Below are 24,385 nucleotides of genomic sequence, written 5' to 3'. Positions count from 1 at the left end.
TTCTAAAATTTCTGGTTTTTATTATTACTTCTGTGTTCAATGTTTACTTTTTCAATTATTTCTAAATCATTTTCCAAACTAGTTATTTAATTGTCTGCTAAATTTGAAAAACCTTTTTTTATTTTTAAATGACCTGAAGTTTTCATTAAATTTATCTTTAAAAGACCTATTTGTTTCTCTATATTTGTTTTTATTTGTTTCTATATATTTTTTTACAATTATTGCATTTTATTTATAAATTCCAGAAGAATCGTATTAATTTTTTATTATTTTATTATTATAATATTTTAAATGTTTTATTACATGATTATCATGTTTCTGTTTTTTATCATTATAAGCATTAATTAAGTTTTCTATAATTTTATTTATGTAGGAGTAATTTATTTAAAAAATTTTGTTTTATTACTTACATTAAACCCCATTTATGGGTTTTAATGTAAGTAATGTTTATGTTATTGAAGTATTTGGAAATATATTTTTTATATATATTATTGATCAATGAGGTATCATATCCATTCTTTATAGCTGTATTCTTTATATTATTTATTTCATTATTCAACTCTTGTTTATCATTTATGTATTTTATTGCTCTATTTTATCATGTTTTTAAAAATATTAATTTTTTGAAACCAAGGATGGTTGGAATTCCTGTTTATAATAATTTCATTTGAGGTAGATTTTTTATATACTCCAGTTATTATTTGATTGTTTTCATTTATTTTGCATCTAAGTATTTTATTTTCCTGTTATGTTATTTTTTATGTTTCACGAAAAGAAATATACTGTATTTATACTACCTGTAACTGTAGGCTAGTATTTTTTTTATATTCATTTAATTAATACTTTATGCTCTAGTTATATAAAAATTCAAATACCATTTTAAATATTGGAATTATCTAAAAAATACAGCCTACTTACCTCATCTCATTAACTCGTGTTTAATCTCATTAACTCTTTTTTCATCTTATTAACTCAATTTTTGAGTATTTAATAAATTACTTCTATTTTTTGATTCACAATAAAATTAGGTATTTATTTTTGTTAATTGGAATTCCACTAAATTTTTAAAAAAAATTTTGTCACAGATGTACAATAATTTATGCAATTTGGTCAGTAACTTTTGGTGTTTTTCAGGTTTTGAAGCAAAATATGGGTATTGGAGGTGTTATTTCTCTGTTGTGGTTCCAACGGTCTTTACCTCCATATGTATGTAAATTCTTTGAGATGTGTCTTATGGTAACTGCTGATCACGGACCCGCTGTATCTGGTGCCCACAACACAATTGTCTGTGCAAGAGCTGGAAAAGACCTTGTTTCATCACTTGTATCTGGTCTTCTTACTATTGTGAGTTAGATGGATTAGACATAAGTTTTGTTCATAATTGTTAGTTTCTTATACATGAATGTTTACAAAAATTAAAGTTTACAATTTCATAATAAAATATAGATTTAATTTATCAAATAATTTTCATGATTTTATTCAAACTTAGAGAAGAATTCTATTAGAATTCTATTTAGAATTGTAATTACCTATTACAATTAAACAAAAGCAATGCAGTTTTCTTTGTTTTTTTTATGATAAACTAGTTATATTTAAAAAGGTAATTAGTCCAGTCTAAAATATTATAAGATTATCTGACTAAAAGACAAAAATATATAAGTGTTGTTTAATTTTGAAAGAAGACAAAATATGTAATTGGACCATTATCTACTAAACTGTACACATGTTACATGTCATTGTGTTGACTACTAGTCTCAGTTCAACTTTTTTCTTGGGGTTTCTACTCTAGCAATCTACATACTATAGTATGCCATCAATTTTTAGGTAGATTGTGGTCTGAAGTATTATATGACAAACAGATCAGTATCTATCTCCTAGTTGCTATGGATCAGTGGCATAGGACATTGTCCTGCTGGTAGATGTAATTTTCTTCAAAAAGTTTTTGTACTGATGAAAGTAGAATTTCCCACATAGTTTTTTTTAAATTTTTCATTGTTCATTATTTTATAATCTTGAGGGCCTACCGAGATGATTCAGCCATAGATCATTACTGTATCACCACCATGGACTGCTGGAGTGACATAGGCTGCAGAAATTTGTCTGTTGCTCCACAAACTCTTCTCTCAGTCTGTTGCATATTAAATCCATTATTTTTTCACAAAATTGCAGCAACTTACAATCTTGTCTGCAAGACCCCCAAGCTATAAAATGTTTCACTGATTTATCGGCATTCATTAAATTAATAATTTTCTTAGTCTCATTTGAAACTGATTCTCCACCATCTCATCTGGATAAATCACAATTTTGTATCATAATAGTTTCAATAACAGTTTAGAAACAACTTGCTGGTGTAAAACATATGCTAACTTACTTTCATAGAATAAGGAATAGCATACTGGAAAGATTTTGCTGAAGGCAAGAGTTTCAAACAGCACTAAAATTATTTTTAATATTTTGGCTAGATTCATGTTAATTTAAAAATGACTGAGAGACTTCTTTATGCTTTTGTTTACATCATTTTTCTTTATTCATCTGTAATATCTTAATGTTAGTTACCTTCAGAAAAAATCATAACTTCATGTTATCTTTTTTAACAATTTTTAGGTTTTGACATATTGTTAATAGTTAAGTTTTATTGTCAAAAATTACCGTGATGGAATGTTAACATTTTCAATTTTTGTATGGTTTTCTTGGTTTTGTTTTTGTTAGAATAAACTAACATTCACTAGTCTGGTTATTTTTATACTTTCTCCACAACTTTAAGATCACTTCTCAGCTGTTGTTTTGTTTGTGTGATAATCATGGGGCCTAGTCAACTAGTTTCATTTGATTATATTTATATAACCATTTCTATTCTGTCTGTTAATTTTTGTTCTTTCCAATATTTTATTAGTTATTTCATTTTTTATTGTGATGATTTCAATCTTTTTAGGTAACAACATAAACGTGTCAGATTTAAAAAATTGTTTATTGTAATATATAGTAGTATTTAAAAAAAAATTATTTAAGTTTCATACAGAAATTGAATAAAAATATTTCCTTTTCTATAATTTTATAAATGGTATGTTTGTGCTATTAAATGACTTCTTAATAAAAGTTTGTAGAGAAACTCAGAAATTAGATTTGTATGCAAAATAACTTCTACAAAATTACAGGCAGTGAAAACCTCAGTGGAAATATTTTAAACTTTCTAGGCGTATGTGTATTACTGAAACATTTTAGTTATCACTGTTTGTAATTGCATATGGTTATAATTATGATTAATAATATAATGTAGCTGTACTGTAAAATTAGGTGCAATGTATTATTGCCAGTTTACATTATTTATACTGCCTTATTGTTTAACGGTGTCTTATTACAATAAACTAAGAGTGGACACTTTATAAAATTTATAAAAGATTTTTATATACAAAGTGCGATTAAACTGTATTTACTTATTTATTTTTAAATAAATGTTTAGGGAGATAGGTTTGGAGGAGCTTTGGATGGTGCTGCAAAACAGTTTAGTGAAGCTTATGATTCAGGTCTAATCCCGATGGAATTTGTCAACACAATGAGAAAGAAAGGACAGCTGATTATGGGCATTGGACACAGAGTGAAATCAGTAAGTAGTGTTCTTACATCTGCTAACTGTTTAATGTATTGTTTATTTTATAAATGTAATAATTTGTTCTAAAAATTATTTGAAAGCCTAGGTACATTTGTATATGTTACATGAAATTTATAATATAAATAATCCCAAACTAGACAAACTTTCAGGCTCAAAACCTTCTGATTGAAAGGCAGAGATGCTGAAGTCTGTTCAATCAGATATTTCCACATATCTCGCGAATCTGAAACAGATAGGGTTATTACTTTAGAAACATGTATCTGTTGTCAGGTGACTCTTTAATTTCTGAAGTAAAATCAGTTTTTACCTTGAAAATATATTTAAGTCATAAAAAATTGTTAATAAATTATGATCTTCTCAAATGATTAAAAATATTTCCCTAAATCTGGAAGAAATGAGCATCTGCTGCCTGGGTGTCACTGAAGTTTCTTCTGGATGTGGGTTTTTCCCACATCCTGTCATTCATTTGAGGGTAGATTTTTCTTTTCCACTGTTCACTCTTATCCCTTGTGTTGGATCTCTTCTTCCTAATTTTCAGTTCTGTGGAAATAGTAACAGCTCTTTTAGCTTCATTCTGAGATCGTAAAGGCTCTTGAGACTAGTTCCTTACATCCGTACTGTGATCTGGTGTGGATGACCCGGGTACTCAGGATTCCTGCCCAATGTGTACTCAACAACCCTACTGGCTTACTTGCCTACAAGTAAAGCCAAGTTTTCTAATCTAAAATATTAATTCAAATGTTCTACCCATTAATGAATGATTATTTTAATTTTGTAGTTAGATTTTCTATTTTACTAAAGTAAGGATCTGCCTGCTTCATCCTTCACTAGAAATTATGTACTGTAACTACATAATTTTTATTGGAAGAGTGTCATTCAAATATAAACCTGAATTTGTTTACTTAGCTTTATTGATGTTAGATAGAATTACAAATAAATTACTTTATTTTTCTATGTAGTTTCTTCAGCCAAAATAGATTTTCTCTACCGTACACTAGTGGCTTCCTGATCTCCTCATCAAAAAATTAAGATGGCTGCCCCAGTAACCAACTACACACATAATACTTGACTGTTGCATCTTCTTCAAATCCTTCTCTTAATCCTTCCCTTCCTTCTTTTAGCAAACCAAACATATGAAAATCACACTGTGACATCAAGTCTGGACTTGTCCTGGTGGGTGTTCAGGAGATATTCAATGAATATTACCAAGTTTATAATGAGTTAGAGCTGCTGTATGCAGCTACGCATTATCATGGAGAAGGAGGGTGATGCAAATCGTTCCCCAGCATCATTTGCTGCAATAAGCAGTCCTGACATCATGCAACAACTGGCAGTAGTATGTCACATTTACCATCCTTCATTCGTGCAGGAAATCAATCAGCAGTGCACCTTTTGACTCCCAAAACACAGTTGCCACAACTTTTCCAGCTGATAAATGTTTCTTGGCCTTGATTGATGCCCTCTCCCTCTTTTTTCACCACTCCATACTTGTTCACTTGCTTTCTGGGGTAACCCACATTTTGTCGCAGGTCCACAGTATGGTCCAAATTACTTCTCCTTCTTCCTCAAAGCGATTCAGAAGCCGCTGACAGACGTCTTTCCAGACATTTCTCTGTGTCTCAGTGAAAAGACATGAAACCCACCTCACTGACACTTTTCTATATCCAAGGGAGTCTTGACAACATTGTATTTTCAGTTATCACGCAAGAAAATCAGGTAAGAAGTATGAATATAAGGATAATATAATTATTTTATTTATTTTTATTTTTTCATGTATTATAGCAGTTCACTAGGTTTAATTTTTTAATTTTTAGATCAATAATCCTGATATGCGAGTGAAGATTATCAAGGAATTTGTTCTTCAAAATTTCCCAGCTACTCCGTTATTGAATTATGCTCTTGAGGTCGAGAAAATCACAACTTCTAAGAAACCTAACCTTATTCTTAATGTAGATGGTGTCATAGCAGTGTCATTCTGTGACTTGCTAAGAAACAGTGGCAGTTTCACAAGGTAAGTGTTATTTTTTTATTTGTTGTTATGTAATCAAAACGTATGTATTAACTTCTGGATGTGCAGCTTTTCAATTTTTTTAGTTTGTATGTTATTAAATAAAATTTAGTATTAAAAGAGTAAAGTTAGCTTATTATTTCCAAAAAGTTCATTGACTTTATTGTACAACATTGTGTTTGTTGTATTTGAATTTCACATCTTTATTTGCAAGATTTTTTTTTAAGTGTAAAACTTCATGAGAAATACATAATTGTGTTTTTCTCTGGTAAAGAAAACAAATGCTCTCTTAACAATACAAACAGTACTATAAATCCCTTACTGTCCGGCATGGACACTTGCATAAAAGTAGATTAAATAAGGACTAATTCTCATGTAATTATAGCTCAGTAAGACATGTTTTAACCAGGGGAGCAGAAAATGTTCAGACCCCTGAAATTTTCACCAAACACAGTTTTTTCAGTCAGAGATTTCCTCAAAACTTCAAGTTTATCGCGTCCGCTGCACCAGTCACAAAACACATAGTTTACGTCTTGCTTACTTTTAAATGAAAATCATCTATGTGTTAATTAATGTATAATTATGATATTTTGTGCTCACTATACTACTGTATATTGTGTATATCACTTAACACTATTAAAAATCACTTAACTACTTCACTATTAAAAGAAAACAATACGCTTGCAGCCGGCCAACTAATAAAAACAAAGAAACACTGTTGCCTACCCAAAAGCAACTAAACAAACAGTATAGTAGAAAAGAGAAGAGACGCATGCACATACTGGTGATCATAATGCGTCTTATCAGTAAAGCGTCCCTTGCCTGTCACGATTTGAGTCTATGAGTCATCGCTCACAAGGAATGATGTTTCTACCTTGGTTCTCATTATGCCTAGTGCTCAATAGGATGCATGTTTCTTTTTAAAACTTGTTAAAAGATTCTAGTTAATAATAATTGTAAAAATGATGTGAATACAACATCAGTTGATATTTACATTGTGATTTATATTTTTCATGACTGGTAAAAATTTCCATGAAATTTCCCCTGAATCACATTTGCGTGTTCAGACACATTCTGCTCCCTTGATTTTAACTACTGCTCAGTTATTAAATTTTTGCATATGTTTTAAAAAATAGCATACAATAGATAAAAATAATAAAAGGCAATAGGCATTGGTAATAAAAGCAGGTAGATAACTTTGAAAGGTTACCTTTTGTATGCTATTTTTTACTACATATTCTTAATTTTTTTTACATATAACATGAGATTTGTTTTTATGTTAAACATTGAGATAAGATTAATGTGAAACATATTGCTTACACAGGCTATGTAACTTGATCAGTTTTCCCCCCTCACAGTCATGATGCTTTGCTTGGTTAACAGTGTAAAATCCTAACACTATCAAAAACTTCAAGTGTTATCCTTCCAAAATATGAATATGTAGTGGCTTTGGAATTGTTTAAAAAAATGAAGGAAGTAAAGTTTTACTCTCAATGACGAAAGATTTAAGAACTTAAGATCCACATTGAGTACAAAAATATCATAACTTAGCATTCAGTGGTTTAGAATCCCTATGTAAAACATGTTGCAATTAAGCTAATGTAAGCAGTGTTGCAGTAAGGTTAACAAAAGTTTACTTGCATACATTATACTACAGTTGAAAACTTTCTTTACAGCTACAACTTAACACTACAATTAATCCAACTTACGTGGACTATTCTAGGAGATACTGAAAGGTCAACGAGTTGAAAGTAATGAAGATGTGAAACACTTTGTGTATAAGTGACTTTGTACATGCTGTGACTTTTTACTTTGCACAATACAAGAATAAAAACTATACTATTTAGTGGCATAAATGTTATGCGTTTGAGGATTTAAAGAAATATTTATTGAATTAAAAAACGGTTGCAAAAGTTATTTGACTGACCCTCTTACTCATAAATGCAACTTGTTTTATTATTACCAATCTGTTAAAGAATTAATAAACAAATATCTAATGGTGGTTGTTTCTTCCACTATATAATATCCCTTCCACTGCACCAACTGAAACTAAAATACATGTACATGTGGGTACAAACCATTCAGTCATTTAACACTTACTGGTTATAACAGTGGTAGTTGGCATTTATAACAAAGATATATGCTATATGTATAAAAATAATAGTGTATTTTCAATTTATTTTTTATGTACCTTTTAACATCATCTTACTTTTATGTATGAAGTCCATGATCACTAGCCAAGACTCAAGATGGTCGCCCAATTAATGTAGGATTTTGGATTTTGTTTGTATATAAAACTGATCAAATATTCCACCTACTTATACTTGTGTTTTTATTCCAATATCAATCAGTATTCATTATCTAGACATGATTTTTTATAAACAGACATTTAGTAATTCTGAAAAGCAACAAATTTTATGACAGAATTTTGTATTTGACACAGATTCAGCCTATCTCATTAATTTTCAGCCAAACTATAAGTCACTTCTGTTTGTAGAATTAATTAGCTTACAGTTAGGGGCATTAGCTTACATGGAGGTTTCATTGTATCTCTTAGAAATTAAAAAATTGTTGACTGTTTTTTATATTTTAGAAAGGATGTCATATTGAGATAAACACTCATTGCTTATATTAGACTTACCGCCTTGTTGAGATAAGTCAAAAAAGTTATTTAATTAAAGATCACATTTTGTAAATAAATGAAATTTGGTCTCAAGTGAGTTATATCTCAAACTAATTTTATTATGATAAAAATGAAATGTGTTACATTACATGTTAGAATACATTTTTGCATTCTAAATGTCAAAAAATATTTGAATCAGTAAAGGTTTGAAAGGTTAGCTGAAGAAAAGATTAATATATTAAATATAATTTCATTGATTTAATAGGGAAGAAGCACAAGAGTACATTGACATGGGATCAATAAACAGCCTGTTCGTTTTGGGTAGGAGCATCGGTTTCATTGGTAAGTTGATTTGTTTCTTTTTACATTGTTTAATTTAAGCTTTACAAATCTTGTAGCAATAAAAAATGTTACTAGAAATTATTTAACCTTTGTTCACAGATAAATTTTTTTAGAGAAAAATAGCATGTGGGTGTGTGTATGTGTGTGTGTGTGTGTGTGTGTGTTACTTTCTGTATATTGATATCATTAAAATTTTAGCCCTGTAATTCATTATTTATAATTTACAGCAACAAATTTTATTTTTACTGGAAAAGATTTCATTTACTATAAAAAAAGGTGAGAATTAAAATGTACTCTTGATATAACTAATTGCATCATAAGTATGGGTACATCTAATTAACATTAGTTACAGAAGTGATGCTTGGCATTTACAACAAAGATGTATGATTCATGTATAATAATAACAGTGTATTTCTTAGTTTATTTTATGTACCTTTTTAACATTGTCTTACTTTTATGTCTGAAGACCATGATTACTAGCTGTGTGCTAACCAGCTCTTGTTTTATTTATTTACTACCAAATAAAAATTAGCAATTTATTATTATTTTTATGGCACTGATTGCTATAGTGTCTACAGTCATTAATTATACCATTTTATTCTGTATCACATGTCAGTTTTCATGATCCTTCTTCCTGAAGCATTCCAGTTTTTCTGGAGTCATTGGGTTATAAAACTTCTGTTTATTATATTACGTAGGACCCATTTGCAATGTTAAAATTAGGCAGTGATGTGAATTATAAAAAAAATTATACAGTCTGAGCTAATGATGCAGTTTGTTCACAGCAGTGAATCTTCATTCATCATAAAAGAATCAACCCAAAAACAAATAAAAATTTTTTTTTTGTTTTGTAGTTTGGGTATAGTTTATTATTCAAGTTCCAGTTATTTTTATTGATAGACTGTATGGTAGCTCCTAGACTGTCACTTTTTCTTTCTCTGTATTACTTTTTTACATTACATATAATTATGTCATACTTAAACATACATTACTATTACAGGTCAAAATTTTAAATATTTACAGCGTTAAAAAAAATATCTGTTGCACATATAAACTTTGTGACCATTAGCGAATTAGTTTACCATTACTTTTTTTAATTTATTTTTAGCATAAAGTACATTCTATTTTTATTGACTGTGAATTATTATTTTTTTTTTTTTTGTTCTTAGGTCATTATATGGATCAAAAGAGATTAAAACAAGGCTTATACAGACATCCATGGGATGATATTTCATACGTTTTGCCTGAACAATACAATTAATTTGACTAGTTTTCCATCCAATTGTCTTCTCTAGACTGTTTTTGTTTGTTTGTTTTTTTTAGATATTTATAGTGTAAATAAGATCAAATTTGTATGAATGGGTAGGGCAGAATGAACTTTTGTAACCATTTTGTTTTTATATATTTTATTGAGTGAGGTTAATGATGTAACATATTTTTTTAGAAATTAAAATGATAAGCTCTGTTGTATATAACAGGCTTATTATTATTTTTATTTGTAAAAAATCAATCCACGATATTACTTACAAAAGAAGTATCTTAAGCCACAGAAAGTTATAACATCATTTTTTAATTAATGTTTTAAATAATGTTAATTAAATGGTTTTAACATTCCATATAAAACAGTAATTCCATTTACTCCAGTTTTCTTTATCTAGTGCCAAACTGTATCAAGTTTTTTGTTTTTTCTTTTTTTACTTTCAAAAAAGTTTCGTTTTAGAAGCATAATGTAACATAATTTTAAACTCCTTGCGCATATAATTTTTGAACTCTTGTATTCATAATTTGTTAATTTTTAGCTGACATAGCAGTTTGTTGTTATATTTGTACTTTTTATTTTATGTGCATAATATTTTGTTTATACATATATATTTTTTTAAATATATAATTTTAAGGCTGTAAAAAGTAAGCACAAGTAAGCATCTTTTCAAATGATATTTTCATTGTATATTTGTCAAAATACCAATCTACATTTTAATTGAAGTAATGAGACTAATAATATAGGAACTGTATTTTAAATATGTTTGTTTGTTGCTGTAATAATTCTGTAATACTCTTTTTTGAGTCAATTACGCTTAAAAAATAACTAATTACATTATTTATTTGTTACCATACCGTGCATTATGTTTTATAAAAATACAGTGCATTTAATAAATTATTATTCTAATTAAAAATATTGAAACTGTAAACTAATATTTTAAAATTTAATCATATATACAAAAACATAAAAGTATAATTAAATTAACTGGAATTATAAATGTGAATTTGATAAACTATTTAAATTAATAAATGTTTTATAATAAAAAAAGTGTGTTAGTACAAAATTTGAGTATTCTTAAACTGTCACTTGAAACTTAAAACATTCTGAATAATTCAGAATGAAATTAAATGTTGTGAATCAAAAAGATACACTAAAATTATCAAAATAGGTATGAAACTACTGCTGCTTTTGAGAAGCCTCGAAAAAGCCTCAGAGAAACTTCAAATTCTCTGGGATAAAACAAGTTATTGGATGTAAGTTTAAACTAATTCATATTAATTGTTCCTAATAACAATGTTATTATTGGTCGATCTATAATAAATTTCTAAACAACTTTCCTTCATAAGTTACAAGAGCAAGTCAACAAAAACTCACATAATAATGAGTAATTTCCTTTGAATGAATGATTTCCGTTTAAATATTAAAAATCTCTTAAACTTAATTTGAATGCTGAATAAGATTTCTTACAGTGATTTAAGATGAAAACTTATCTGTTTTTTAACATTCTTATTCTGATTAATAATTCAAATTATTGTCAGATATTTGGCCATTAAATCTTTGAATTACTGGATACCATATTCAATTTTTTTAATAGTATTAAAACAAGATTTATTATAATTTGCTATAAATTGAACAGCCTTCTTTTCTTGTATAATATTATTGCCTCTGTAATATTGTATTATTATTGTCTCCATATCAGAATTTGTGTTGACATAATTAAAAAAATAAATAGATTTTTATACAGCAGTAAATTCTAGTTAACAGTGCTGCTCTCCATGTTCTCAATCATATCATTGGGGTAAAAATTTTATAATTTTTTACTATTCTCCAGCACTAACAATCTGGCACTTCGCATAGTCTAGTTTTTTTTACTGATTTGAGTAATATTTTAAAAAATAAATCATACCATGTGACACAGTATATTTTTTCTGGGACAATGTTTACAGTTCAGTACTCATGTTATATTTGAGAACATTTACAAATTCATCCCTTTTTATTATTGTATTAGCAATGTTATCACCTAAAGTTGGCAAGGACTTTTTTTAGGTTAATCCAACTATTAAAAAAAAAACTGTTAAATTCAATTCCATGTTACATTAAACATGTAGTACATCAAATCAAAAATTAAATCATAGACTAAATTTGTAGTTTGATAACATTTCCTAATTTTTTTATGGTATATTTCTTCTTTATTATTTTCCCAAAGAAAAAATAACAATATCCAGCTTTCATTAAATTAAAAACTATGTGAAACACTGATACTAATGTAACTACATGCATGATAGGTAATTTAGTCTTGCACAAGAAACATTAAGTTTCTTATTTTGTGTGCACAGTATTTTATACAGTGCACACAAAATATCAATCTGATTTTTCTCTAACACCAGCTGAATCATTTTCACACTGAAAATGAAGTATATAGTTGTAAGCAAAGTAAAGTGAACATAAATAAACAAAAAAAGTTCACTAGTAAAAGTAAACATAATCAAAAATGCTAATTTACTAGCAATTTTCAGACATCAGAAGGGTATTTTTTTAAACAAAATTTCTGTGTGAATGTTCTAAAAAAGTAAGTAAAATTTGTAGCATTAAAATAAATATTAAGAATAAGATAAGATATCAAAACTAGACTTTTTATATACACATTCGAAATATAATGGTTCAGCCTAAAATTTACTAAATTCATTATTATTAAATGAATTCATTGATTTAGTAAGTGTTATTAGATAAAAGGGCATGGAAGAAGCTAAAATAATTAATTGAATGTAAAAAAAATGTTAAAAGATAGAATAGGCTGGTATAAATAATGATAAATTATGCGTTTGGTTTTTATATCCCAGCAGCCTTTGATAAGAAACTGTAATTAAAGAAATCATTTGGGATAAAATAAGTTAGCTGTTTTATATTACCTGTAAAGTGCTGTTGATTACATTTGACCTCTGTACATTATTTATATAAACGTATAAAGTATCTACTTACACAACTAAGTTATCTTATGAATTAGAACTTTGTGGAAAGTAACTACTACAGTAGAAGTCCATTAGTCCGGCATCCAACAGTCCGGAATGTCCGATAGTCCGCCATCACTCCGGAAAATTGTAAAAATTTTTGTGATAGGTAAATCTGCAAAACCCAGGGCTTTTAAGAATGTTACACACTTGCCTGTCCAATACGATGCTCAATCAAATGGGTGGATGACTGCCGCCCTCTTTAAAGACTGGTTTTTTCACCACTTTGTGCCTGAGGTCAAGGAATCCTTCAAAAGCCTTGGTCTACCAGAAGATACTAAAGCCATCCTTCTTTTGGACAATTGCAAAGCCCACCCGCCAGTAGATGAGTTAGTTTCTGGAAATATTGTTGCTACTCTGCTCCCACCTAACGTAACATCTTTGATTCAACCCATGGACCAAGGGGTTATTCAAAATTTTAAATGCTTTTATAGAAGGTCTTTTATTCAAGGCCTGTTAAATGCCGACTGTGACGTGACTGATTTTCAAAAAAAGTTTACAATAAAAGATGCCGTCTATGCTATTGCACTGTCTTGGAACCAGGTAAAAAATACAACACTCCAAAAATGCTGGAGAAAACTTTGGCCAGCTGCAAACCCTGCATCTGACCTAACTCTACAGACTGATGAGGAAAAAAACCATCAAGACGCTCTGACCAAAGTTTTGGATGTCGTTAGAAGTGCTGACAATCCCTTGAAAAACCTGCCTGAAGATGAGGTAGAGGAGTGGCTTCTAATCGACGAGAATGAGCCTGTTGAACAAGAACTAACCGATGAGGACATTATCAACATTGTAGTAAACCCTCAGCCTACTCAAAATCTTGAAGAAAGTGACTCAGATGCCGAAACGAAAGAAACGGAAAAAATCAGCTGGGCAGAAGCTGCAGAACCACTAAATAATTTTATCTCTTTTGCTGAGGCTAGTACTAGCTACAGTGCTTCAGAAATGATTGATTTCCATATCATTAGAAATAAATTTTATACTAAACGCCAAAAGTCAAGAAAACAAAAAGACATTCGTGACTTTTTTAAATCTAAGTGAAATATGTTTTACAGTACGTGTACATACATTATATGAAATGTAAAATAAACTTTGTTGTATGTATTTGCATACTGTATTTGTAGTTTAATTATTAACCTAATTGTTCTTATAATTACCGCCCGATAGACCGGAATTTTCGGTAGTCCGGCACCGAGCCGGATTATTGGACTTCTACTATACCACCAGAAAAATAAAAAATGGATTGATGACGAGATTTAATAGACAACTGGTTAAATGGTTTTTGAGGACGCTGATAAAAATAGTCATAGGAATCACTGGTCTGTGCTTATTCAAAACTCATTTTAATATCTAGACTAAATAAATAAATTTCTGGCCACAATCAAATTATAAAAAATGAAATCATATAATGAAGTTAAGATGAATTCAGGGCTAGTAATTTTGTTGGTAGAATAATAAGGCAGTTTCAAGCCTTATATCCAGTCATCAATAAGTGTTTTAAAGAGAACTTTAGACATTAGTAACAGCTGCCTTTTAATTAGTGATTATGTAATCATTAGTAATCATTCCTCAATTTCCTGTAATCCTTTCAGCCAAGTTCAGGAGAATTTCTGTTTTGTTATCTGTAAAATAACAACATGCTTACCATTTCTTATGCGATTATTTAATGTATTATTATGTTCTAATCTGAGTAGATTTTTTTAAATCTATTCCACTTAAACCCAAAATAAAAACCATCCACATCAAAACTAGCTGAATGGATTAAACAACATAGAAAAAATAACCTGCATTAATAGAAAAGGGCTTCAAAAAATGTTTCTTAACTAATTTTAAGAGAAGTGAAAATTATGTTCAGTAGAAAAATGAAGAGATAAATAACTCAAACAAGATTTTTTCCATCTTAATCAAGAGAATTCAACAAATTATATTTTAAGTGATGACTAAAATGAAAGAAATCATGAATTATTCATTCAGGAATGGAAAAAAAAGTTGGTAAAAAATATAAATTAAATAGAATAGGCTCTAACAATATGAAATTGATAGTTTTTGTAGACATTAAGGAAAGTGCTAAGGTAAAAAGTTAATGACAAAGACAACACTAAGCACAACAGAAAAATATTTCAGATGTTTATAATGTAACCAAAGAACAATTTTCAAATAAAAGTGCATTTATATACTTTGCTACTCTATTTTTAATTTTTCCAGAAAATGGTGAAAATTGTAAAACAAGCATTATATTCAGAATTATGCAGTAATTTTATCATAAAATTTATTAAAACCCCATAGTTTCATTACCTAGTCTTACTAGGTTTCATTACTATTTAGCCAGTACAAATACATAATCAGGCCTCATTTTGTGAGTATTGTGTAGGTGAGAAAATTCTAGAAATCAATATTCTTGATGCATACATATCTGTTAAATGTATTTTTATTAACTACAGGTTCAGGTAAGCCCATAACAGCTAAGCTGCTGTTGCTGCAGCCCGTTATTCTCTATAAAAAAAATCTGATGTGGACATCACATGACTTCCTTGTACGTCTATTAAATTACATATACACATTTTTTTTTTAAATGAAAAGTACATAAAATTTTATTTCATTAATAACTTAACATATTTTTTCATATTTTTTTTTGTTATTGTATATTATTGTTTATTGTAATTTTTTTTACAATTGGAGGTTAATAATTATTAATAAGACAATATATTTAAATTAAAAAAAATAAAAAAGGAGATGTCAGATTATTAGAATCGATGTGCCTTTCCCTTGTAAGTTCCAATTATTTCATTAATTGAAATATTATTTGGTTCCAACTCTGGAACCAATGAAAATACGTACCACTTATGATATATCGTTGAAAAGCTCTCAAAGAGGACTTATTACTGCAGTTAAGAAAAAATCCAAAATTTGTGGGTTTTTTGGACACTTATGGTCCAGTTGATTGCAATAAAAAGGGGAGGTGCACAACTAGATGTTACAATAGTCCTAAATCCAAAATTTCAACATCCTACAGCTAATCATTTTTGAGTTATGCGAGATTCATACGTACATACAGACCACTTCGAAACTGGTCAAAATGGATATTTCCGTTGAAATCTGAAAACCGAAATTTTTCACGATCACAATACTTCCTTTACTTCATACAAGGAAGTAAAAAGGGTAAGTTAATTTGTTGCTTTATCCAGTCTATCTTCCCTGTCTTAAGAAAGAAAGAAAAAATTTAATTATCAAAAAATTATATAATGTCTATATATTATTGGATCACATAGGATCATTTAAGTCAGTCCATTATCCATGTCTCTTCAATGGAACTGTTTGGCCCTTGTGATCCTCCCAGTACTTTTTCATATGTTCCAATCTTTGTGCTGTTTCTAGTGTTGAAAATGTTCATCTTGTGTTTATTGAACTGAACTAATGTTAGTATTGAGAGTTTTTTTTTTGCAAGTTTAAAGGGAGTGTTTTTGTTCTTGATTTTCATGTTTAATTTTATTTTATCTATGGTATCTGTTGTAAGGTCAATTTCCTTCAGATACTCCATTATTTCTTTGATCCATCTGCATCCTGTCTTGGTGTTTTTCGAGTCAAGACTGTACTAGCTATTTCAGAAGTCTTGAAATCATCCTCTAATGATTTGTCCAAAAAAAACCTAGTCTCTTCTTATGCATGGTATCAGTGACGGATTCTGACCTTGTATATGATATTTTTTGGGGACAATCCACCACTGCCCATCTTTCTAGTACTTTTTATCGATGCAGGTTCTTCCAATTCTTTTGATTTTCTGGAGTCCAGCTCTCTTTGATTGTTCATATAGGTGGAAGAGTATTTCTGCTGCATAAATGGTTTCTGGTTTTATAACTGTTATAGTGTTTTATTTTTGCATTTATTGATATACATTTTTTACTGTAAGTGTGCCAGGTTAATTTTTGAGTTTCAGCTAGTTTGTTTCTTCTTATTTGGATCAATGTTTTTTTCATGTAGGTTGTTCGTTATTATTTCTCCGAGGTATTTAAATTGGATTACTATTCTGATTTTATTACCATTTATGTTTACTTCTTTTAATCATATTGGTTTTTGGTGCTTAATTTCTGTCTTTTCAAATGATATTTTGAGGCCAATTTTATTTGCAATGTTTTGAAGTGCCAATATCTGTGATTTAGCTTCATTGATGTTTGCTAGCAGTGTGAAGTCTTTGGCATTACCAAGACAGTTTGTTTTGATTTTTCAGCCTATTTTTACTTTTGGGGGCATTTTTTGAGCTATTCCCTCATTACATTTCTAGAGCGCGGTTGAATAATAGTAGTGAGAGCCCATCGCCTTCACACAGTTGTGATTTGATCTGAAATGGTTCTGAGAGCTCATCTTTGAATTTTACCTTCGACTTGCGTTTGTGAGAGTGTTTTATCATGTTTATTAATTTGGTACCTAGTCTGAGGTGTCTTAAAATTTTTAGTAGGGATTCTCTATGGATGCAGTCATAAGTTTTCTTGAAATCTACAAATGTTATCACCATGTCTCTGTTTCTTTTCCTGTTGTAATCCATTATTAGCTTGAGACTCATGATCTGGTCTGGACAGCTCCTCCAAGGTCGAAAACCTCCCTGGTATTCTCCTAGTTCTTTCTCAAGTTGTGAACTGATACTGTTGAGGATGATTCTTGAAAGAATTTTGAATGTTTCTAGGAGTGAGATTCCCCTGTAATTGTTAGGGTCTGTTTTGTTCCCTTTTTGTGTAGCGGATGGATGAGGACTGTCTTCTAGCATTCTGATAGTTCTTCTTTAATCCAGATATTGACAAGCTGTTGATGAAGGGCAATATTTCCTGATCTTCCTGAATATTTCCAGATCTCTACAAAAGTCTGATCTTCACCCGCTGCTTTGTAATTCTTTATCTCTCAGCCAGTGCTTGGTAGACTTCTTTTGTTGATGTTTTCTGGTGGTGTTGTTATTGGGCTGTTGGTTTTGAAGTTTAGGAGTTTGTTGAAACATTTAGAGTTGTCATTTCCACATTGTCTTTATTGTTATAGGGCAGTGTATCGTTTTCATTCTTTATTAGTAGTGCTGGCAGTTCGTATTTTTGGAGCTGATTTTTTCAGATTTTGTAGTAGTCTCTCGACTGTGTTTTATTTAATTCTTCATTGACTTCAGTGTGTCTTAATGATCTTGTTTTTTTTATTCTCCTTAGGATTCAGGTGGGTTTCTTTGTTTCACTAGATTTTGGAAGGATGTTTCTGATTTGGTGAAATAGCCACGCTTGATGTATTTTCTCCACTGTTTTGTCACATTTTCTGTTCCACAATTGATGTTATTTATGAAATTTTATTGGGGCTAATTCTGCCATTTGTTTAAGGTTGTTGATTATATGTTTGAGTTTATCTCTGATCGTCATTTTGTTGTTGCTTTTTGTTAATTTTCATTCTTGATTAGTTGGGCATTTGTTATAGTGTAGATTTTATTACATGCTTTTAGGGTGAGTGTTGAGATTCTTGGGGATTGTGACGAATTCTTGAATGGAGTTTATTATTTTGAAGCTGACTAAAAAGCCTGTTCCAAGCTGTGGGACATTTTTCATCATTCTCTTTCCATTTACACCTCTGTAGAGTCTACATCCTTGAGATTCCATGGTTTTCTGGTCGGTGTTTCTTATTTGCTGCAGACCCATGATAAGAATTTTGTGTTGGTGTTAAGCCAGTTATTATTTTTAGTTTACCAGTCTGCATGAGCGAGTTTACATTTGTGTGGAAATGTAGGTGATCTGCTTTAGTTTGATTTTGGACTTTGTATTTTTCTTTTTATGTGTCGTGTTGGAGTATTTCAATGCTCTCAATCGCATGTTGTCTTCTAAGTGGCAGTCCACTGTTTCTGAATGCTGCCTTCTCCGAACTCTGATGTTGCTTTGGTTCAGCTGGTGGAGTATTCCTTAAAAGACCTTTCATGATTGATTGTCATGGTCATCTGTGATGGGACTAGGTCCTGAGTTACAACTTTGAGTGATCTAGTAAGGTGTGATTTGGTGATAAAGCTGTGAAATTTGTTTAGATTCAGTTCAGACAAATTTCTCCTGTTTATTGCAGATATTTTCTGGCATACCTCATGGAGGCTCAATCCAACTTTTGGTAAAGTTGTTATTTTGGAGCAAAGTTATATATATATAAACCCATGTAATAAAAATGTTTTAAAATAACTAAATGACTTAAGAGATTGATAATCATGTATTTTACTAAATCCAAAATACATTACTGAAAATTATTCTTGAATTAACCTATGATTTTTCAGTATGTTAATTATTATCACTTTTCTCATTATTCCATCCTGATTTATGGGAAAACTTCTGCATGCATTACAGTTTTGTCTAGCTTTTCTTTGTTAGTTTAATAAAACAAGGGAATGGTGTTTGAACCATTTTACAAAGTCTTGGAAAATGGAATTATGTCTTTTTAGACATTTTCTATACTTCCAAGCCCTTGTCCAAAATAAATGTAAGAGAATGTTGCAAAGGAAAATTTTCTAATTGTACATTATTTGAGCTACTTGGTCTTGAAATTGGCATAAGTAGAAAAAGTAGTAAACATTGGATAATTTTTTTCTGTTGCTGCTAGAAAGTATACTATTTAGGTATTGCATGTTAATTTACAAAGGAATTGAGCAAGCTTTAAATAAACCATAAATCCAATTTTTGTGTCGCTTCAAAGAGAAGCTTACTTTAACTTTCATTTAAAATCTATAATGATGATTGTTACAGTAGCATGACAAAAAATGTATTAATTCCATATTCATACCTTTTTTTTTTGTTGTATGTAGTTTTTGAGTTCATTTAAAAAATGTAGTAATATTTTACAAAATAATTTTTTAGGATAGAAAAAATTGATAAAATAATAGTGTTCTAAGAAAATAACTTTTAAAACTCTTGTTTTTTTTAGAACAAAAATGTTTCCCATAATTAAATATAATTTTTTAAGTCTATTATATCACAAATATGCAGGAGGAAACTTCATCTCTTTTAGAAATGTGAGTACAAAATTTCAAATTCCAAAAAGAAAGAGGCTTGGGAGAAGAATTATGACTCCCAGACATTACAAACTCATTTAAAGGGAAAGGTTGGCTGATAGGAGGCCAGAAGAGGAAACTCACAAATAAAAAAAGTTAATTCTGAAAAGAACATTGGAATTTTGTGTTCAAGTTTCTAGAAGAGGTAAAATTACCTCCCATATAACTTATTATGCAAGACATAAAAGTGAACCCTTCATCAATTTTTACTAGGTAAGTAAAATAGTGCTTGTGGAATAATTATTTTAAAACTGATATGAGCAGTGCTTAATGTGATCATGAGAGAGAGATATATATAATTGTTAGATAAACTCGCAAACAGTCTAAAGATTATGGAAACAAGAAAGATTGTAGCATATTTATGAATTTGATCTTGTTGAAATGTGAGTGACTAAATAAGCTCAGTTGTTCAACTTAGAACTTGCATAGATTGAAAAAAAGTAATCAAAGATTTTTAGGCCAATGACTCAGGATGAAATCACAGTTAATATATCAATATATGAACTAGATTAGAAGTCTCACCCAATAACCATATTTAAATTTGAATTTAGTAACCATTTCATCTATTTTAAATCCATTTTCAGTTAAGTAACAGTTATCTTATTTTGCTTATTCATAATGAACATACCACTTTATAACCATTTTCCACCAACTGGTGCAGAATCTCTAATTTATATCTTTGCGGTACATCTGAATGTACGACCCACACATTTTGCGTACAGAGTGAAGGCTAGTTCTCTACAACTTGCATTATGTCTCTAATGTCAATAAAACTTGCAGGGATTCATTCTATATAATATTCTGCATACTTTCATTATCTGCCCGCTTGAATGTGAATCAAAACTTCTTAAAAGTATGAGGTATGGTTTTTTAAGTACCGTTTTGTTGTGTCCACTGTAGCACAGCTGTCGTTGCGTATATGTGCACTGAATAATTACATATGTTGGATTGCTACAGACACCATTACATGATTGTTATTCTTTGCTTATAGTTTTCTGTCCACGTTTAATATACCATAGAAGTGAATACCTGCCAATTGTGAAATATGTGCTGTAATTTGTTTCTTAAATGCAAGAGACAAAAGAAACCAAAATTAATTGACAGATTAATGAAGTTATGGGGATAACGCTATGTCCGTTGAGTAGTGAGAAAATGGGTTAGGACAGTTTAAAGAAGGCCAAACAAACATACACAAAGTGGGTGACTTTATCATTACTGATGACTTGGTGCTGAGAGTTAAATGAGAAGTACGTGATAATAAAAAATTTACTATTTCATCAATATTTAATTAATTTCGTGTAGTGTTCTCTATGAAATTGTATCCATACACTTAAATTATCAGAAATTGGGCATCAAATACACTAAGTTGAACAAAAACAAACGGAGCAATGAAGGCAATCTGTTTTTAAGCTGAATTGTTACTGGTGATGAGACAAGGGTATCTCACATTACACCTGAATCAAAATAACAGTGTAGAATGAGATACTCAACATCTCCCAAGAAAGTGAAGTTCAAATAAACAATGCTCGAAAAATCATATGCACTGTGTTTTGGGATATGTTGCTTGATTTTTTACCAGAAATTGTGACACTTCACGACTATTGCTCAGCTTCATGTGACTCGTCACATCCAAGTTCTCATTGTAACATTTAGCTGGAACAAATTGATCACCCACCTTATAGTCCTGGTGCCCAGTAACTTGCATTTAAAGCAGCACCCCAGTGGTCAGCGTCATGAAGAAAGATGACAAAACAAAACAGCCATTCAGCAATGGTTATCTTCTCAGGCAGCAGATTTCTATGAAACTGATTATATGATACAAGTGCCTTAATGTAGAAAGAAATTATGTAGAATTATAGATTAAGTTCCATGCTTTCAGGTGAATACAGTTTTTTTTTCAAAAAAAGGTTTTCCTGTTATTTTTTATATCAAAACAGTAATTACTTAAAAAAACATGCCTTGTACAGTAAAATCCACGTTTTTCTTCAAAATGATCAGTCTCTGCTAATGACAAATAAATTTTATAAACTCTTTTGTTCATTGCATGATCTGCAATAAGCAAAAGACAGTGTTATTTTATTGCTCAAAACATTTACTGTTAAGTACCAGTTTTCTGTATACTTCAACTAGCCAACAGATATTAAGTGCTAGGATGTACTGTAATGTACTTCTGTAATAACAAAATGAAGTGAGCGATTATTTTGGCAATAGCCAAAACTTCATTTCATTCTTTTATTGCAGATTTCATGTTATCACTCTTTGCATTATCTACGTATCTTATGCATATTTATCTATAACAACACTCTGCGTATTTACATTTTTTTATCAGTCATACATAATCCATAAGTAAAGATGACTGCTTGTCTGAAACCTGATGCCATGTTGTAAGATATCAACTGAATGATAAGAAAGAAAAAATTTATAAGTTTTAAACAAGATAAATTTTAATTCTATAACTTGGAAGGTGTTTAGATTGAGTAATATTATTTATATTAGTTCAATTTTCCCCTACAGAGTTGAGGAAATTATATAATTCATTTAAAAATAAAAATGGGTTGAATTTTTTTTATTTTATACTGTTGTATATTGTATTTATACTATTGATGAATTTGACACAAATCACAGCTGCCTTCTTTTAGGTATAAAGCAAGGCTTACAGTCTGAAGGTGTCTCTTATAAACTGAATATCACCTACATTTGAAGGGTTTACCAGATTAATGTAACAGTATAACGCTTAGTGAAAATGGAATGTAACTATTTGGTATGCTTTATATTGGTATCCAAGGTCAATGAAAATTTATAATTTTTATATTGTTACAGTTAAACTTAAAATAGCCTGTAAAACTTTTACAAATATAATTCTGTGATTAAAATAAACATAGCTCCAGAAATAATTTGCAAATTATGAAATACTTTTTCAAATCATGACTACTGTACAATTTTTTTTTTGTTTTACTTCAAAAGTAAATCAATGCAGACTGCACTTATACGATAACAACTGATGTGGATAGATGTATGATTTTGATGTAATTTTACATAAATCATTAAAAAAATTGGTTCTGCATTGAATATTTTTTTGGGAAGTCCCTCTGAATATTGCAAAAAGTTGCCAAAAAAAACCTTTTCACATTTACATCACCAGATTAGATGAAATGAGTTGTATTTTTAATAAAAACAATAATACAGAGAAATTACAGCGAATGCAATAGTTGATCAAAATCAGTTACTAATATTTATATCAAAATGATTTTATAAAACGAACATTATTATTTCATAAATTAATTAATTTGTAAAATTCGTATTTACAACTTTTAAATTTGTACTCAAACAGCCTAAGTCCACATTTCAATTTGTGAGGATACAGGTGAGATTACATTTTTGGGTTTTTCTTGGTTTCTTAGCAAACAAATTTGTAACTATACTATCTGATTTTTGGCATATCTAACACTTTTATAAAATGAGATCAAATAAATACATTCCTGTAATATGAGATCATATTAGTTGATCTGAATGGCCACACATGCAGTTCGCCTCAGCCAGCCCACTGGTTGAGAATCTATTTAGATGATAACATGCTGGTACTCCATCATGTCGTTAGAACGACATACATGCTTGTCTTTAATGTTTGCCATCTATAATTTAAGAATTCATTTTGAATTAAGTTTAAATAATCCTCTGTGAGTCTATCATTGAAAATATTAGGTCCATTAAGAATATTGCTTGTTATACAGCACTAGACATTTACTGAAAATTATTTGCAGTGGTTACTGTCATTTCTTTTTTATGACAGAAATATTAGTCATTTCAAAAATGTGTGTTCCTTGTATTGTTTATTCCACCATAAATATTGCTTCTTCAAATGTTAATCTGCGATTAAAAATAATCTCAAGAACTAAATATCTGTACACATTTTTCAACAGATAAAATGATTTAATTGCCAGCATATCATTATTTTCTATTAACTACATTGACACTAGTTCAGTTGTTGATTAAAATAACCTTCTTCAAGATGTTGAACAGGTTGATGAGAGGGATATGAATACATATTTTCATTATTTAGTATTCACTAAGTACTGATGTATGGATTTGGCTGTATGAAAAGCAAAACCTGTTCATGATAATTTCTTTCTCATTTTAATATAAATAAATGAACTCTTTCCTTCACTGTCTGTTAGTATTTAAAAATACCTGCCTATCAACATTCTCTATGTTGGAGAATTGCAGGCAATGTTCCGTAACAGCTTGTATAGCATTAACATTACAGTAATTTTAAATGATATGAATATCTGTGTATTTCTCATTTGTGGAATTATAGGACATAGTTCTTTTACTAACATACAATAGCTTAGAAAAAGAAAGAACCCCTTAACATATGAGGTGTGATCAAAAAGTATTCAACCCTATTTTTTGTTGTGGTTATAGTGTGGGAGAAGAGTGTCGTGGAATGTAACCTTGACTCATATTGAATGCATATGATTCACTGTTTTGCAG

At 29.6% G+C, this 24,385-nt stretch overlaps 1 protein-coding gene across 2 annotated transcripts in view; it reads left to right on the top strand.

Moving 5' to 3' along the window:
* ATPCL (ATP-citrate synthase) overlaps positions 1 to 10,907 on the top strand; it is a 159,452-nt gene extending 148,545 nt beyond the window's left edge. For both annotated transcript variants that reach the window (XM_075368455.1, XM_075368362.1), the window contains exons 17-21: positions 1,135 to 1,344; positions 3,461 to 3,604; positions 5,425 to 5,621; positions 8,507 to 8,583; positions 9,753 to 10,907. In XM_075368455.1, the coding sequence (XP_075224570.1) occupies positions 1,135 to 1,344; positions 3,461 to 3,604; positions 5,425 to 5,621; positions 8,507 to 8,583; positions 9,753 to 9,844 (720 nt within the window). In that variant the 3' untranslated portion in view covers positions 9,845 to 10,907. The remainder of the gene's footprint in view (positions 1 to 1,134; positions 1,345 to 3,460; positions 3,605 to 5,424; positions 5,622 to 8,506; positions 8,584 to 9,752) is intronic.
* Positions 10,908 to 24,385: the final 13,478 nt, after the last annotated feature.

Source organism: Lycorma delicatula, chromosome 1 (genome assembly GCF_047948215.1).
Source record: "Lycorma delicatula isolate Av1 chromosome 1, ASM4794821v1, whole genome shotgun sequence".
Lineage (NCBI taxonomy): Eukaryota > Metazoa > Arthropoda > Insecta > Hemiptera > Fulgoridae > Lycorma > Lycorma delicatula.
The sequence above is the reverse complement of the archived record's forward strand: the minus strand, read 5'-3'. Positions and strand labels throughout refer to the sequence as shown.